An 18,358-nucleotide genomic window follows, 5' to 3' on the forward strand; every position below is an offset into this window, starting at 1 on the left:
TGATAGAACTTTAGCAGGCATCAGTAATCCATTCTTTAGAGGGAAGACAAAATGAATTTTTTAAAATATTAAATGCTTTTCTTTCTTTTTAGGTTCTTTAAAATATGTGAATCAGGTAATGGGACAAAAAATAAGTCAAGCACAACTTACTATTGAATCTTTTCCTAAATTTCGTGGAGTGGCCTTTTTAGAGATGGCAGAGCTGTTACCCATCTACTGACCTAGCAGGATTAATTGCTGTATCTCGTTTTTCCACTGTTTGCTCTTTAGCAGCTGAAGAGACACCTAATCTGCCTCCTTCTCCACCTCCGTCACCAGCCTCAGAACAGACTGTCACAGTGGAGGAAGGTAAGGCCTATTGGACTTTTTGAGGTTTGTTTTCTGGTAAAGTGTTAATGGACATCAATCCATAAGCAGTGGACTTCAGTATAGGTTAGTACATGACCCAGCTGAGAGCTGTCTGTTTCAAACAGTCAAGAAGAAACAAAGACTCTACATAAATGTATAATCATTTATCTATACAAAATCAGAAGTAGAGGAATATGGTAAATAAAAAAAGGAAAAATCACCTTGATGCAGCAGAAGGTAACTCTGTTTAAATTGCTCAAATAGCTACAGAGAACCAGTTCACTTAATTAATGTAAAATGTTTTGACAGAGAAGATACAATCCTATCTTATAAGTGACTGAACAAAAATAAATTTATTGGTGAAATTATAAGGAAGTGTTATCTGAAATTGTCTCTGTTTTGCTCACTATTTTGCTGCCAAGGCCTTCCCTAGGGCCTGGTCCATAGCAAACTCTCAATAAATATTAATGAATAAATGAAGAAGTCAATGAATGAATTTGATATTGAGAGCAGTGAACTGGAAGCTGAAATCATGGCTTCTTTCCTGCTGAGACCTGTTATTGTCTATGAATATATTTATGCTTTTATTCAACATAAAATGCTATGTCAGCTTTTCAGTTCCAATATAACAGAGGGATGCCTTTGAAGAATATTCATTCAGAATCTGAGCTGAGAGGCACTACTGAAAAGCAAACTATTACTGGTTTTCTGACTTAGATCAGTTAACTTTTGTGTATTGTTTGAGTTACAGGCAAAGACAGAGAAGAGCGATAGCTAAAGTTTTGTTTCAATATAATTTAGTTTTCATATAGCAAAATCAGAATTTTAAAGCTATTCCATTTTATTCACTTACTGTTTTATTAATTTTCCTTTTGTTGTCCCTTTTAGCAATTATTTTACTGGGTTAAAAATTGAACAATGTCACAAAAGAGTCATTTTTTTTATAATTTATAATTAGGTTCATTTAAAATATTCTTTGAGTTCCTCAATACAGATTTTCCAAGTTACAGAACTGTAAACTATCAATAAACATAATTTATTTATCATCACAGATTTATAAACCTAAACTTCTTTTAATGAGGTTTTTCTTTCTTAAATTGAGGCCTTTTTTCTGATTTACTGCCTGAAATAGCATTAACTGAGCTAAATTATTCTAAAGAATAAAAGAAATTTGGGGACTATAATTAGTGGATATAATCGGGATTATTCGTCAATTTCCTGAAAATGTGATTTGATCTTTTCCTTTATAGATTTGAAAGATTTTTTTTGTCCTTATTTTCATCCATTCATTGACACATATTTGCGGAGCACCTACAATGTTCCCAGCACTCTTTAAATTCTAAGTATACACTAGTGGGCAAAACAGACATGATCCCTGCTTGTAAGGAGCACAGAGTCTGGTGGAGAACAGCAATCCAATAAATAAGCTTACAAATAATTTCAAGTTGGATTAGCACTAGGAAGGAAAAGAATAGAGCTTTAAGATAGAACAAGGGAAATCTTGTTTTATTGGATGGTGAGGAAACAGTTAAGCAGCTGAGCTCAAAAGCATGAGGAAGAGTTGGTCAAGCAAAGATGCAGGGAAAAGGGCATTTGGGGTGGAGAGACCAGGACATGCAGCGGAACTCAGGTGAACAAGAACATGAAGTGTTCTAGCAACTAAAGACTTCGCATGGTTACTGGGTAGTGAGAAAGGGGTTGAGTAGTGAAGGAGTTTAAGAGTCAGCGGTAGCCAACTTGGTTCATGAGCCTGGATTTCACTGGGGATGCGCTGGAGAACGTTCCATGACAGCTGTACTTCCCTCAGGCCATTAAAAATGTTTCTGAGCCTCTACTTAAAGCCTTTCAAGTATCAGAGAATCTTCTTAACTCAAGATGGTCACTTGGGTATGATGTTCACTCCAAAATCGGCTGGAAAGCTAGTAATTTACTCTTCTTACTCTTATATGGGAGTTGGAGCGGAAAGGGTAGTAGGATCCATCTATCCGCCTGGGAATTCACCCAATCTGCTTTCTGATTGGTGCTATCGTGCATATAATGAAAATATAAATAAGTCATAGAATCGTTTTCATATTTTGATACACTTTCCAGAGTAACTATTTCCTTATATTTCGAGATTGCTTTCCCCAAGTTGTTTTGAGTATATTTGGGGAAATTTTCAATTTACTTCCTATTGAAGATGATCCAAGATATTTTATCCTTAACATTTTTCAAACCAAACTTGTATTTTTATTGAATTATTACTTTTTATTTTTTCGAAAGAAAGCATTAAACTATATGAAAGCCTAATGATTTGCTTTTCAAAGGATAACCATTTTTTACTTATATGAAAAAAATATATGTCATTTATAAACTCTACCTCATTAATTAAAAGATCAAGTAATATTCTTATATATGTGAAAGGTATGGGTCTAGGTAATTCTACTTGCCCTATCTGATTTTAGGCCACCCTGAAAGCATGTATAATTTTTTTTTAGGTTTTGTTTATCAGAAAATAAATAGTGAAAAGTTACAAGACAGGATTCAACTCTTCAGTTTTTCAAACCAATTGGTTTGCAAAGACCTGGGAAAAATTCTATTAATGTATAGCTCATAGCAGGTTGGGTGGAAAAGGAGTATGTGGGTTTTTCATCTGCAAGATTTTTACCTACCTCAACACACCCTCAAGGAAACTTTAATCTAAAGGCATGTGACTGCCAATTCATTTATACAAATGTAAGAGAGCTCTTAGATTAAATTGAGTAATTCAATGTTTTTGAGGATGTGATTATTTTTATGTTATCAAAGGTTTTTAAATCTGTTCTTTCCCAAAGGGGAAGCATGAACGCTTCCACCAAAAATAATTTAAGATGTTAATTACTGTAAGTTATGAATATTCATTTATTATAATTGATGTAATAATAATTCTCAGAATGTGTGCTTATTTGGAGAAACAAAGGGATTTTGATGGCAAAAATAAATCAGTAGCACACTTAAAAGGAAACTCAGGTACAGTGAATCAATTAATACTGCACTAGTTGTCATGTTTTCAGATTAATCTCCTTTTTCTTTTTGGCCTAACCATAATAGTTGTCATTTGGACTGAACTGTTAGAATTTGGAAGCCTGTGCAAGAACAATGGAATCATCTGAAAATAGAACCAGGAAACTTTCTGCCCTCTTAGGTTTGCTCCAGAATCCTAGGGTGGTGTTTTCCTGTGTCAGTGATGTCGTAAAGTTATCGTTGCTAATCTGAAAGTATTTTTCCTTCCAACTCACTCTGGGCAGCAAAAGCTTGCAGAATGGAAAGGGCTTAGAGATAGTGGAGAACAATGTAAGTAGAGCCAATTGCCCCAGGTGGTGGGACAGAAGCCGCGATGCCAGGACAGGCAAAATCACGAAGTCACTGATACCCCAAGAGACTCCGTGTCTATTACAAAGTGACTACTCATTTGTACCAAAGGGTACAGACAGACCAAAGCTGGGTTTTATGTGGCAAATCTTACTTTAACTCAATATAGAGTTTCCAATGCTTTAAAAAAAAATTGTACGAAAACAAATCAGGGAGATGTACTCCTCCACTGAAATCAGGTAAGCTTCATTTCTGAATATTATCATTATGCAACAGAACTATGTAAAAGTCCAAGATTCATCAGGTAACCATATCCTTTGAAATATCACATTACCAAATGAAATAGAATATTTCATGGTGAAAGCAGAGTCCCTTTCCCAAAACAGGTGTACTTTTAATAAAAGGAAACATTCAATCCTGACCATAAATGACAAAACTAACTTATGAGATGAATTTACTTTTTATAAATCTCTCAAGTCTGGTCTTGGTGTATCAAATGAATGGAAAGCACAGGTACATGACAAGTTGAGTATATCGAAGACAAAGATGCTAACATACATGGAGTCCAGCATCACACTTGGCATTTTCTCAGATATCTCCTCATTTAATCCTCCCAGTAGCCCACAGAGATAGATATATTCACTTCCACTTTTTGCCCCTGGATGTCATGGCTAGTAATTCAGGATTGCAATCCAAATCTCAGTCCCTGCAGTCATAGCCCATTGTGTCCCTAAAGCCATTCTTCTCTTGGTTCTTAATGTAGGTCTAAGAAATGGAAGTGATCTTCCAATGAGGGTTTTTTTTTTGTTTAAGCTCCTGGACCAATTTCCTTTTTTTTTTTTTTTGAAACCATACCAAAATAAATAATTCGTTTACTTATAATTAGTATGTATCCCACCTCCACTGGGTGTGAACCAAGAACACCTGCCATTCACGATTCCGTAGCAAATAAGATCTATTTCTTTTATCATTATTGTTGGAACCAAGCACACTGGTTGGTCTTAGCTAGCCATGGTCCTCTTAGTATAACTTCCCTAGCACATCTCTGCAACTTGTAGATGGACTTGAGGCTCATAGGTCTGAAACAGAGACTTGGAGCACCTACAGCTAATAGTACCAAGACCGGACTTTGCCAGACATTCATTCTTTTTGGAGTTGCCTGGCCATACAAATACTACAGAGAAACTCCTTTTCACTGCAGTCCTTAAAGTTTTTTGCTGTTTTTGTTGTTATCTGTTTAGAGTCAAAGTTTTCAGAATAGAAAATACTGTTTCTGTGAAATGTTACAGATCTGAAGCAAGACTCTGTACTGTTTTCACATTTTGGCACTTTCGAAAACAAGCAATGGCAACAAGAAAGAGGAGATCAAAATCTTCGAAAGGCTAATGCATTCAAGGAGTATTGCCTTTAAACTACCAGCTCTCGGCTTTAAATTCTTTCATTTTACATTATAGTTAACCCCTACTCCCCAGAAAATGTTGAAAAGCAGACAGACAAATATGCCATTTTCACTTATTGATAGTCCATGCAATCTATTGAGCATATTGGAAGTTTTAGAAGTAACTTGCGTACATGAGGTGTTTAGAGCCTTAAGGAGTCCTGGAGGAAATATGAATGGCTAGGACATGTGACAAGCCCGGGGCTTATGATTCAGCCAGTGTTGTAGGCCAATTATCTCAGTCAATTATCTGCTCAGCTGAGAAATCGTGCCGAGTTGAACTAAGAATATCAAATGTAATTTTAGTCTTCTGCTACCCCCTGATATAATAAGCATCATGGCTGAGAAAGTTCTGAGCACCCAGCCCCAAAAAATATAACATGGAACAATCAGTAAATAATGTGCTCAAAAGATTAAAAGCATTCCCTCTATAAAATGTTATTTTAGTATCCTTATGATTTCAGATTTATTTCCAGTTGGCAGGACTTTGTTGCTGAAAATTAGTTACTGCCCTAAAAATACAGTGCATTTTCAAATAAATGCTCTAATCCATCTGTTTAAGTTTTGATAGAAATAAAAATCATACAGATAGATACACAGACTTTCAGTAAGTCTTAATCATTCTCATTATTGAAAGTTATGAAATTTAAAACTTATTTCTCTCTATAAGTAAACAAATAGTGATTAGCAAGTTCAGTAACCTGTCATGTAGGCCTGAGATGTAGTGTGCATACCACATCAGAAGCTGAATATTGTTTGCTGTCATCATCCTTAAAGCTCACGAAATATACCAGAATCCAAGTGCGAGCAGACTAACCTACACTTGTGTTTTTAAGGACATGTATTTAAATAAGGCTGATTTCTAAGCCAAGACACTGGAAAGGATAGAAGTGAGAGCAGTTCTTTTAGCATTTCAATGAGAAATATGCAATGAGGGTTTAAAATATAAAGACAGCCAAGAGCCAGAGGTGCAAATGAAATCACATAGAATAAAGTCTTGGTGAATCTGAATCCAGCTCTGTGGAACTTCTCAGCTAATTATATCACTTTTACGCTTTCAGAAGAAAAAGAAAAGGAAATGATTTACATTATTAGGGACTTTCTTAAAACCGTCTACCTTCACAGTCATGCAAATGAGAACCAGTGTTAGAAGGGACACCGCTAGGATTTGGCATCCAAAGAAAGATCTAAGGAGCTATGCCACTGTGCTCTCCTTAGCAAGACAGGAGAGAATAATACACTATAGATTTTTCTCAACTGGATTGGAATTAAAAATGGCTTTCTGGTGAAAGTCATTAACAAAAAATTAAATTAACCACAGTGCTAACTATGTGAGCATCCTGGATAATTAAGGTTGTGCTTCAAACAGGACTGTTTTCCTCTATAATTGTATAGCATCAGGTCCTAACACTTTTCTTCTTTTTTAACTCATAAAAATATTGACAGAAGCATGAAAAGAACCTGCTTGAAAACATTTCTTCCAAATACTGCTTTTGTATTGTAATGCTTTGTTTCTATTCCAGTGTTTTTGTGGTTATTCTGACTTGTTTGAGGGGAATGTGTAGACCATTTCTATTATGTATACAGTAAAGGGTGTTAGTGCATTTGATTTATTAAATCAATGGCAAGGTTACCTAAGGCATAGTGTAAATTCAGTGGCTGCTGAAGCATGAAGCATTCACTCTCTCCCATCCTCCATCAGCTTGGTCTTGCTAATTCCCCTCCATCCCGCTCTGCTGGTCTGTAGCCCATTGTGTCCTTGTGCAGGTGTTTGTCTCGTTCGTCTGATCTTGTGTCTGTCTTGTCCAGTTCTCCCTGCAGTTTCTTCCTGTGTGTCTGTTTGTAGATGAAGGGGCTGAGGATCAAGTGGGTCCTCTACACAGGTTCCCCCGCCATGAACCTGCCACCAGCGGGGAGAGGCGTAGGCTCCTAGCCCCCTCCATCTCGGTGTCTGTGCCTGATGATGACCCTTGCAATTCCGATGAGGAGTACTATGAGCATCCTTTGTTCAGCTCACAATGGACTACCTCTAGTGTGCTCCCCAGTGTCCCAGCGCAGAGTGCAGAGGCCCACTTAGGCCAGGAGAAAGGTGAACCAAGCATGGTCCCTTTTTGCTCCTCCTCCCCAGCCTGCAGCTTTGACCACATGCATCATACTAAGTGTACCTTTGTATGTGGGGTGGGAGGGGAAAGAGCCTGTTTTTTCCACATGAAAGTGAAGTCCCTATATAGTTTGTATGTCTAGCGAAATACCTCATGTACAAGAAGCCTTATTTGAGGCATGTGAGTGTTTTCTTTTTCTGTATCATTGCTTCTGAGAAGAAGGCAAAAAAGATGGGGGAGTGAAATGGAGGGAGCAAAAGGAGTTCAATTAAAGTTTGGCTCCTTTCTGCTCCCTGTAAATAAATCAGTGGGGGAAGAATATATCCTCTTACTCAAACTGAAGAAGAGGATCCTGTATATAATTTTTCCTCTTTGGATACATAATATTACTAGGACCAGACTTAAATAGAATTAGCCTTCTTTTTAGTGCCATGTTAATACAATAGCTCTTTAGAAGGGAAAGATTGTGAATCTGTTTGGAACAGAATTAATGTTACAAAATGAATGTATTTCTCCAAAACACTTAATCCTCTACAGAAAGTAGAGAGGCTCCCCCGGGTGACTGAATATTGGCTAACATCAGCAGACCTGGGCTAAAGTGAAGGAACTGATCCACAGCCTTTGTCATCATCCCACCCTCATAAAGCTAGAAGACCCTAGTGTATAACTGGCTGTGATGAGGGTAAAAAATGTGGGCGGTGGGCTGCAATTTATCTCATTCTAATTAGGTAGTTTTGTAAAGGAAAACAAAATTAGAGCTAAAAACATTTTTTGCATAGGTGAAGAGGTTATTCTCAAATAGGGAGAAATGACTTGTTTGCATGAAGAGTTTATTTTCATATGAGACAGCATTTAATGTAAGGGCCGATAGTTCCAAGGCAACAGGGAATAAATTCATAGCTTACCAGCTACATTCATGATAATAAACTTCTTCAAGGGTGCTTTGGAAAACAAAGAACCCCAATGGCTCAGACACACTGACAGAGAAATCTAACCCATACTAAGTTCTTCCAATAGCGTGAACTTACCACAATTAAGAGAAATATGTGAAATTTTGAATAAAGGACAAATGCAGTGGAAATAAACATGATTTATAGGAAATAAGGAAAGGGAAAGCTAAAAGGTTATGTAGATTTGGAAAACATGTCGATTAAATTGATTAGACTTTATACAACAAGGTGACTTTAAAAGTCTCATCTGTAATCAAAATCTCTAATTCTATTCATTGTAAAAATGGCCTTAATAATAATTTGGAGTCTGAAATTTTAAAATGTTAACTTACATAATTAAATGATAAAAATGAAAGTGGCTGGGTGCTAAATGGGAGGAAATAGAAGAAGTATTTCTCTCCCCTCCCCCACCCAAGAATTTTAATATTTCTCAAAAAAAAAAAGACAAGAAAAGAAAAGAAAATTCCTTTCCTTTCCATCTGTCGTCTTTCTCACCGGGCCATTTAAATAACGTATAATTGTTTCATGAGAATTTCATAAGAATCTTTCATATGGAGAACTATAAAACAGCTTATATATCTCCCTCTAATTTCTTAAGGAATAAAATGGGATTTATTTTATTGGTATTTGAAGTGCAAATGAGAAGCAAATAAACACGACAATTCATGGCCTTCATAAGTGTGCTGTCTACATTTTAATTGTTAACATTTTTCCATGTGGTATACATCTTTTGGGAGGATATTTTGGCAGTTTAGTTGCCATTCAGTTATCTTGGTGGTTTTGTTTTGAATTGCAGAAATAAGACTTTATAGGTAATATGCACATTTTCTTATTCAGGATCAAAGAGAAGTATACATGAGCTACATTATTGGTATTTTAAGGGTTTCAGCAATAGGGTAACAGTTGTGTCCCAGAGGTAGACTTTTCTAAGTGGGAAGATCACATTTTACCTGGACCTTGTTTTTCACAATATTTTGCTTACCCATTCTCTGATACCACGTGATGCAAGGAAGGTAAAATAAATTGAATCAGGAAGTCATTTGCCTTAAAAATATTAAACAAATTATATTAAAGTGCAGCCTGAAGCTTTAAATAGTAAATACTTCTGCTTTTAAATACGAAATAAAATAGTTTTGATGGATTCCATGATAAAGCTGTTAAGGTAGTCGGTGGCTATCATTTTGAGACCAGGTGTTTTTTTAATTCCCAAAGATTCTTTACTGAAATTTGCATGGTTTAAGTAAAGTAATAAGAAATTCATATGTAGGGGCTTACTGCATTGGAGAAAACAGCAGGTGTCTAACAAATGTAAAGGTATTTTTCAGTACATCTACGCATCTATCTTTTCATGATCATCCATCGTCCAGCAGCATCATCTCTTATTTCCAGCGAGCTTTCTATACGTGTGCCACTTCCTGCCATTTCCACCAAGGGTAATAGAGCAATAAAACCCTTTCAGCTCTCAAGTTTTTAAAAAAACAGTCTTTTATCAAAAGTGTAAAAGGCATCATTATTAGCAGATTATATATAATAATTTCCCAAGCAATACATAATGCACGTTGCATTAGAATATTAATTTGCTCATCCAAATGGGAAAAGAGGTTCTGGTGAGGTCAACATAATGGAGCTGAAAGTGTTCCTTGAATGATATTTCTGCCATTTTGTGTATTGTTCTGTGGTCATGATGTCAACATCTTTTTCATCCCTAAGAAGAAGAAACGCTAGAGGGAACAATGGCTGAGGAAGAGAAACCTGCCACTCTTCCTGGGAAAGAGTGCGGGGCTGCCAAGGCCTCAGACCAATCCAAGGGCCTCAGTGAGGGCCAAGTGGAGTCTAGTGCGGAGGCCCAAATAGTTCCTGAAGAGAGTGCCCCAGCAGGGGCCCCACAGGAGAAAAGTGTAAAAGAGGTCTCGGAGGTGTCTCCAGAAGTAAAAATCCCTTCCTCTGCTGGGGAAGGTGTGTCTTTTCTAGGATTTGCATGTGTTTTGTTGCAAATGATCTCTCCGGCAGCTTACCAACCTGATGCCTTTCCAATGCTATTCCATTGCTTGGTCTTCTCATGGTCCCAAGACCACTGTTTTAGGTTTAACGGGCAGAGTGTGGCTTGCACAGGTGCTGTGTGGCAGCTAGGTTTTCCACCGCTGCAGCTGATTCTTGGTTTTACTTTGCCATGATACGATACGCTTTGCGGCCAGGCTGACGATGCTGTGTGAGCTTTTTGTCCGCCCCCTCATCTCAAGTGTTTGCCAGTCACATTGCTAATACATGTATATTTTTATTTTTATTTTTGAGACAGCGATTCATATGCTTTTCTTTCAAATCGTAGAGTTGGATTTTGGCACATACAGGCTTAAATGGTAGAATTGTTTTTGTTTGCAACCGCAGTGTGCTATATTTTTTATGCTTCGATGAATACTGGTTTGGTTTCCTTAAAAGCTCCTGCTGATGCTTCTCATATCATTTCCTCTCCATGGCAGCCAACCTCTTTGACCATCACCATATCTCTTGAGTTTTCATTCATCTAACCTTTATTAGAAGTTCATAAAGTATTTCTTTTCTATTGTTACAACAGGACACACAAGTATATAAGGTAATGATGATCCATACACTTGCTCTTCGAGAGATGACTGAATTTTCTTATTTGCCCCAAATCTTTTCCAGATAATTACATTTAGCCCTAAAGATCACAGTGAAATACCTGTGACAAAAGTGAGACTCTAAAACCTTTCGGGTTAGTGAACAAACCGAAATTGAAAAAAGAGTTGTTTAATTTCTGGGAAGCATCTTTAAAGCCAATACTATTTAGTGTCTCATCATTAGTCATGTTCCAGAGAATGAGGTCATGACCAGGGAGAGAAAGATGTTATAATAACTGACTCTTTTTGAAATGTGTATTCACATGACATCCCAGTATTAACAATATAATTTAGATTTTCTTATATCTGTCATGTAGGTTAACTAAAATGATTAGGAATTAAGAATTTTGAATTTGTGGTACAAATTGATTTGTCGACTTTTAGGTCATATCATATAAAGTTAATAGCAAATATTTATTTACATTATAAATATTTATATAAAATATATTTATAGATAAATATCATAAATATTTATTTATATTCCTGAAATTTAATCTCAGATGATCTCTAAAAAATTATGTCAGTAACCTTTCAGTGTTCAAAACATTGGCACTGGCATGTGTAAATCAAGGTAATTGAAACTATTGATACTTATTATGAATTAATTGGCACTCTGCCCATGGCCTGCCAGTTCATTTTTAAACGAGAACAAAAATGAAAAGTTCAGTAGACATTCATCCTTTTTCATATTTAGTCCTTAATGTATTTTTATACCGTAATGTTACTGACTTATTCAATATTCTTTAATTTATGATTTTTGTCTGTAGAAGGCACATGAAATTTTTTTCCACTACAACATACATGACATACTATTTAGGAAAGACCAAATAAAGGAGAAAGGAGTATTCAAACTACACACTTAACTACAATTCCTGTATGCATAGATTCTCAACAGGAGTCCATTTTAGCAGTACAAATATATCTCAGTCCTGACATTTTCATATTGATTTTTAAATGGGTAGCATGCTTGCATGATCCATAGTTTCATTTTGTTTTGTTTTGTTTTGTTTACCCTACCATTCATTTGTCATTTCAAAATATAATTTTAAGCTTACTGCCTGAAAGCACTTGCCTATTATTTGTTTAAAAATCAACCCAATTACTTCAGGTTTACTTCCAGCCTCGAAGATGGAGTTCCATGATCAGCAGGAATTGACTCCCTCCCCAGCTGAGCCATTGGACAAGAAGGAAAAGGAGTCAGAGGAACAAAGTAAGCCTGGTGAAGACCTTAAACATGCTGCCTTAGCTTCTCAGCCTGAGACGACTAAAACTTCCCCTGATAAAAAGGACACGCAAGGCACAGAAGAAGAAAAAGCACCCACCGCCCTGTTTGGGCATGCTCTTGGTGCCGGGCTGGAAGACATGAAACAGAAGACAGAACCCAGCCTGGTGGTGCCTGGTATTGACCTCTCTGCAGAGCCCCCAGCTCCAAAAGAGCAAAAGGACTGGTTCATCGAAATGCCAGTAGAAGCAAAAAAAGATGAGTGGGGTTTAGCTGCTCCCATATCACCTGGCCCCCTAACACCCATGAAGGGAAAGGATGTGTTTGAGGATATCCCCAAATGGGAAGGGAAACAATTTGATTCTCCTATGCCAAGTCCCTTTCAGGCTGGAAGCTTCACTCTTCCTTTAGATGTCATAAAGAATGAAATAGTTGCAGAAGCATCACCCTTTGCCCCTGCCCTATTGCAGCCAGATGACAAGAAATCTCTGGAAGAAACCAGTGGCCCAGTGACTGCCAAAGATAGTTCTAAAGCTGAAGAGCCTCATAAGGATAAACCTGACAAAATGGCAGAAGCACCAGCCTCAGAAGCAATCACCTTACCCAAAGATGCCCACATTCCAACTGTGGAAGAATATGTCCCAGAGAAAGTATTAGGAGAAGAAAAAGGGGCGATAAAGCAAGAGAGTGTGCAGAAAACAGAGATCTCAACCCTCAGTGGACAGGAAGCTACACTTACTGAAAAGGAGTCTCAGCTAAAGCTTGAAGAAAAAACGACCATCTCTGACAAAGAAGCCATGCCAAAAGAGAGTGAGCCCCCCAAACTGACAGATGAAGAAACAGGCATAATTCAGCCCTCCGTGGAGCACACCCTCTCGAAAGAAGAACAGAAAGGCCAAGACACTACCAGAGATACACTAAAACAGGACTCATTCCCTGTAAGTTTGGAGCAAACAGTTACAGATTCAGCCATGACCTCCAAGACACTGGAGAAAGTCATGACCGAACCAGCTGCAGTAAGTGAACAGAGTGCAACCCAGGACCTTTTTCAAGAAAAAGTTGCTGATAAAGATCATAAGGTTGAAGGGGTTGGGGCTGAAACGTCAGCTGAGCTTGACATGCCATTTTATGAAGATAAGTCAGGAATGTCCAAGTACTTTGAAACATCTGCCTTGAAAGAAGAAGTGACAAAAAGCATCCAGCCAGGCAGTGATTACTATGAACTAAGTGACACAAGAGAAAGTGCCCAAGAGCCTTTTGATACCGTATCTCCTGCATATAAAAACGGTGACAAGGGACTTCAGGCCGGTAAAGAACCCCAGCCCAGTGCTCCAGCACAAGAAGCAGGGTATAGCACTCTTGCACAGAGTTATCCATCTGAGGTGCCTGAAGAACCCAGTTCTCCTCAAGAAAGAATGTTTACTATTGATCCAAAAGTGTATGGGGAGAAAAGGGATCTCCACAGTAAGAATAAGGACGACTTGACATTAAGCAGGAGTTTAGGACTTGGTGGAAGGTCTGCAATAGAACAAAGAAGCATGTCAATCAATTTGCCCATGTCTTGCCTGGATTCCATAGCCCTTGGATTTAACTTTGGTCGGGGACATGATCTTTCTCCTCTGGCTTCTGATATTCTAACGAACACTAGCGGAAGTATGGACGAAGGGGATGATTACCTTCCAGCCACAACCCCTGCACTTGAGAAAGCCCCATGTTTCCCAGTAGAGAGCAAAGAGGAAGAAGAACAGATAGAGGGAGAAAAAGCTACCGGAGAGGAAAATGCTCAAGTTGAGACATCGTGTGAGTCACCTTTCCTAGCCAAAGATTATTACAAAAATGGCACTGTCATGGCCCCTGACCTGCCTGAAATGCTAGACCTGGCAGGCACAAGGTCAAGATTAGCCTCTGTGAGTGCAGATGCTGAAGTTGCCAGGAGGAAATCAGTCCCATCAGAGACTGTGGTTGAGGAGAGTAGTGCCGGCTTGCCCCCTGTCACTGATGAAAACCATGTCGTTGTTAAAACAGACAGTCAGCTGGAAGACCTGGGTTACTGTGTGTTCAATAAATACACTGTCCCACTGCCATCACCTGTTCAAGACAGTGAGAATCTGTCAGGGGAGAGTGGTTCCTTTTACGAAGGCACTGATGATAAAATGCGAAGAGATCTAGCCACAGACCTTTCGTTGATTGAAGTAAAATTGGCAGCTGCCGGCAGAGTCAAAGATGAGTTTGGTGCTGAGAAAGAAGTATCCCCACATATCCCTGGTGACAAATCAGTACTGGGTAGGGAGTTTGATCAGGAGAGGAAAGCTAATGATAAGCTGGATACTGTACTAGAAAAGAGCGAAGAACATGCTGATGCAAAAGAACATGCCAAGGCAACGGAAGAGGCCAGTGATAAAGTCGAAACATTTGGATTAGGAGTAACCTACGAACACCCTTCGACCAAAGAACTGCCCGTATCAAAAGACACATCACCTCCTGCGGCTGAGAAAGCTGAGACAGGTCTTAGTTCAGTCCCAGAGATAGCTGAGGTGGAACCATCCAAAAAAGCTGAACCAGAACTGGATGTCATTGCACAGAAAGCTGACCAGGGTCAATTAGATGTTAAAATCAGTGACTTTGGACAGATGGCTGCAGGACTGACCATAGATGCTGGAAAAGCAACAGAACTTCAACTCGAAGCTACACAAGATCTCACCCCCTCATCTGCAGTACCTCAGGAGGGAGATATGTTTCTGAGTGTTGATCCTGGCCACATGAAAGAAGGCACTAAAACCAGTGAGACAGAAATCAAGGAGAAGGTGGCCAAGCCTGACTTGGTGCACCAGGAGGCTGTGGACAAAGAAGAGTCCTACGAGTCCAGTGGTGAGCATGAGAGCCTCACCATGGAGTCTTTGAAAGCTGATGAGGGCAAGAAGGAAACATCCCCAGAATCCTCTCTAATTCAGGATGAGATTGCCATCAAGTTGTCAGTGGAAATACCTTGTGCACCTGCTGTTTCAGAGGCTGATTTAGCCCCAGATGAGAGAGCTGATGTCCAGATGGAATTTATTCAGCAGCCAAAAGAAGAAAGCAAAGAGGCCCCAGATATATCTGTCACTCCCTCCGATGTCACTGAGCCATTACCTAAAGCCATCGGGGCTGAACCAGCAGAGGTTCAGAGTGAAGAAGAAGAGATAGAAGCCCGGGGAGAATATGATAAACTGCTCTTCCGCTCAGACACCCTTCAGATTACCGACCTGGGAATCGCAGGTGTCCGGGAGGAATTTGTGGAGACCTGCCCCGGTGAGCACAAAGGAGTCATCGAGTCCGTGGTAACCATCGAGGATGATTTTATCACTGTAGTGCAAACCACAACTGAAGAAGGGGAGTCAGGTTCCCACAGTGTGCGTTTTGCAGCCCTAGAGCAGCCTGAGGTGGAGAGGAGACCGTCCCCCCACGCCGAAGAAGAGCTCGAAGTAGAAGAGGCAGCCGAAGCCCAGGCAGAACCCAAGGATGGCTCCCCGGAGGCTCCAGCTTCCCCTGAGAGAGAAGAGGTTGCCCTCTCAGAATATAAGACGGAAACCTATGACGATTACAAAGACGAAACCACCATTGATGATTCCATCATGGATGCTGACAGCCTCTGGGTGGACACTCAAGGTGTGCATTTTTTTTTTAAATTTTCTACTTCCAAATAAAATCCCATAACCTAATGGATTTTTTCGATTTTAAACATTTTTTAAAATGTCCCTTTATCTCGATTTTGCATTTTGTTAAATATATGAAGGATTTTGTACATTTGTTACTAATGTTTTCATTGTTGTTGTTGTTGTTGTCATGGTTTGCTTTGATCCACAGATGATGATAGGAGCATCATGACAGAACAGTTAGAAACTATTCCTAAAGAGGAGAAAGCTGAAAAGGAAGCTCGGAGACCATCTCTTGAGAAACATAGAAAAGAAAAGCCTTTTAAAACCGGGAGAGGCAGAATTTCCACTCCTGAAAGAAAAATAGCTAAAAAGGAACCTAGCACAGTCTCCAGAGATGAAGTGAGAAGGAAAAAAGGTTCATTTAACAATCCCTTCTTTCAAAATGTTTTTGAATTTGTTATTACTCTTTTGTAAAAGAAACTTCCTTACAGTGGTAACTAATTATTTATGAAATTTCGTTCGGTTTTGCTCCAATTGTTTATTTTCTCCTGATGGTATGCTTTTTGTGTGTGTTTTTTTTTTTATTCATAGCAGTTTATAAGAAGGCTGAACTTGCTAAAAAAACAGAAGTTCAGGCCCACTCTCCCTCCAGGAAATTCATTTTAAAACCTGCTATCAAATATACTAGACCAACTCATCTCTCCTGTGTTAAGCGGAAAACGACAGGTGACTGTTCAATTGTGCAATGTGGCTGGCAAACATAGATGTGTATTTTTTTTATCTCATTACCGTAGCAGCTTCTTCATTTTGTTTTTCTTCCAAGAATCTTAGCAGTCATGAACAGTTTTGCTATTAAGTGTCTTGTATCATTATTCTTTTTTTTTTTCTCCTCCCTGCAGAAGAGGTCATGACCATCTGTTTCTTTGTTATGCTCAGACTTAGCAGTGATTTTATCTTGGCATTGTGCTCTAGTGTCACGTTCTGGGGATTCCTATTTTCATTCTGTGTGTTTGGTTAGAGGATGACGATGAATAGGACTGTGGTATGCATTCTCATTATTTTGCTTATTTCTCTCTCTCATGCTTAAACCCATACTATATTTGTTCTATTTTCTACGTGGTTACTGCCAAATCTGTTACTGATGTTGATGAATTTACCAAGAATGTACAGTGATTTCAAGATTGGAAATGAAAAGCAAATCTGGGGTAAAATTGTGATTTCAAAATTACTTTGCTTCAGATGAAAGAAAAAGAAAAGGAAAGGAAATGGTCTGGTCATCCCATCAGATTTTATTTTTCGTATCCAAAATTAGCAAGGCTTTCAGTTCACTGTACTCCATCTCTTCACTGACTTTTTGTCATTGGGATTTTCTTAAATGTGTTGGATGCAAACTGCTAATTTTCTGATATAATTTAGTATTCAGAATTCCCAGATAAAACTCCTTCCCCCTGAATCTCTTAGAACTTAGGTGCATTTATATTTCACTACCTCATTTTTCTGTCTTTTCCAAATACACTTGTTTTTAACTCCCCTTGAAAAAGTAGTGAAATGAAGGAGCAAAACGTATTACAAATCACAAATAAAAGCGCATACAAATATCTATAATGCGAACTCTATTCCTAAATTTCAGTACCAAGTATTTACTTTAAGTGTGTGATTACCCTCGGATAATCTTAATTTATAATACATTTTATTTTTGCATTTATTAAGTAGCACACTTGTAGTCTAGAAAATAAGATATCAGATTGCTAAATCAGGAAGGAATATTTACCTTTACAGTGTATATTGGAAGTGCCTTTATATAAACCTTTGGATGGCTTTAAAGGTTAAGAGCAGCATTAACCTTTGTAAGAAAAAGAAGATCAAGGTAATTGATGGTTTTATGATAGTCAGTAAAATTACAAGTTTTTTATATTTGTGTTCCTCGTATGGTAATCATCTCATGAGCTTTCCTTCAAGAAGCAGTCTTTCAGGAAGTATTTGAAGGTGGAAGGCTCAGAATTATAAAGAAACCTTGATGATAGAAGTTCAGGATGAGGAGCTTTTCTAAATTAGACATTAACATGCTATTTCTAACTCTTATATCACATCTTAATTCATTTGCATTAAACTCGGAATTTTTCTTCTAATTAGACAAATGCTTGACAGACTCTCTTGGTTTGGGCATCAAAATCAGATATCATATGTAAAAGGATGAAAGAGTGTATCAGGATTATGAAATTTTAGAGGAAATGTCAAATGGTTTGGTGAAGTGTCTACATGTCATTGGTATTCGATTTACCACATTGAGAGTAAACACCTTTTTAACTCATTCATTAAGGGAAATTTAAGATGTTTGGACTAATTAGAGTCTTACTCTGTTCAGATATTAAGATACTAAAGCAGAAAGCATATACCAAACACTAGATGTCATTGGCTTGAAGCAAGCTCTATGTCGCAGAAATTTAAGAAATGCTACAGATACATTAGGGAAGCATCATTTGCACTGCTTCTTAAAAAAAAAAAAATCATTCCAGAATCTGAATCTTACTAGCCAGTCCTAAATAGCATATAGCATCTTGTAGACAGTTGTTTTTTTGTGTGTGAGAGCTGCATGTGACATAAGAAACCTTTTTGAAACTCACTTGGAGTGCTTATAAGCTTTAGATTTTTCCGCCCTGACGTTTTCCCTTATGAAAGAAGATTAAGGAAGAAATA

The 18,358-nt window shown here is 38.1% G+C and overlaps 1 protein-coding gene across 46 annotated transcripts in view; it reads left to right on the plus strand.

The window, feature by feature from the left end:
* Positions 1–18,358, plus strand: part of MAP2 (microtubule associated protein 2) — a 282,928-nt gene that overhangs the window by 231,448 nt on the left and 33,122 nt on the right. For 18 of the 46 annotated variants that reach the window (XM_019838577.3, XM_019838585.3, XM_019838575.3 and 15 more), the window contains 5 exons: positions 271–348; positions 9,879–10,124; positions 11,913–15,671; positions 15,870–16,076; positions 16,253–16,387. In XM_019838577.3, coding sequence (XP_019694136.2) covers positions 271–348; positions 9,879–10,124; positions 11,913–15,671; positions 15,870–16,076; positions 16,253–16,387 — 4,425 coding nt within the window. Of the gene's footprint in view, positions 1–270; positions 349–3,372; positions 3,661–3,700; positions 3,918–9,878; positions 10,125–11,912; positions 15,672–15,869; positions 16,077–16,252; positions 16,388–18,358 lie in introns of those variants that run through there. The other 28 variants (XM_019838599.3, XM_045034428.1, XM_019838600.3 and 25 more) reach the window with 16 other exon arrangements.

The sequence above is a fragment of the Felis catus genome, chromosome C1 (genome assembly GCF_018350175.1).
Source record: "Felis catus isolate Fca126 chromosome C1, F.catus_Fca126_mat1.0, whole genome shotgun sequence".
NCBI lineage: Eukaryota > Metazoa > Chordata > Mammalia > Carnivora > Felidae > Felis > Felis catus.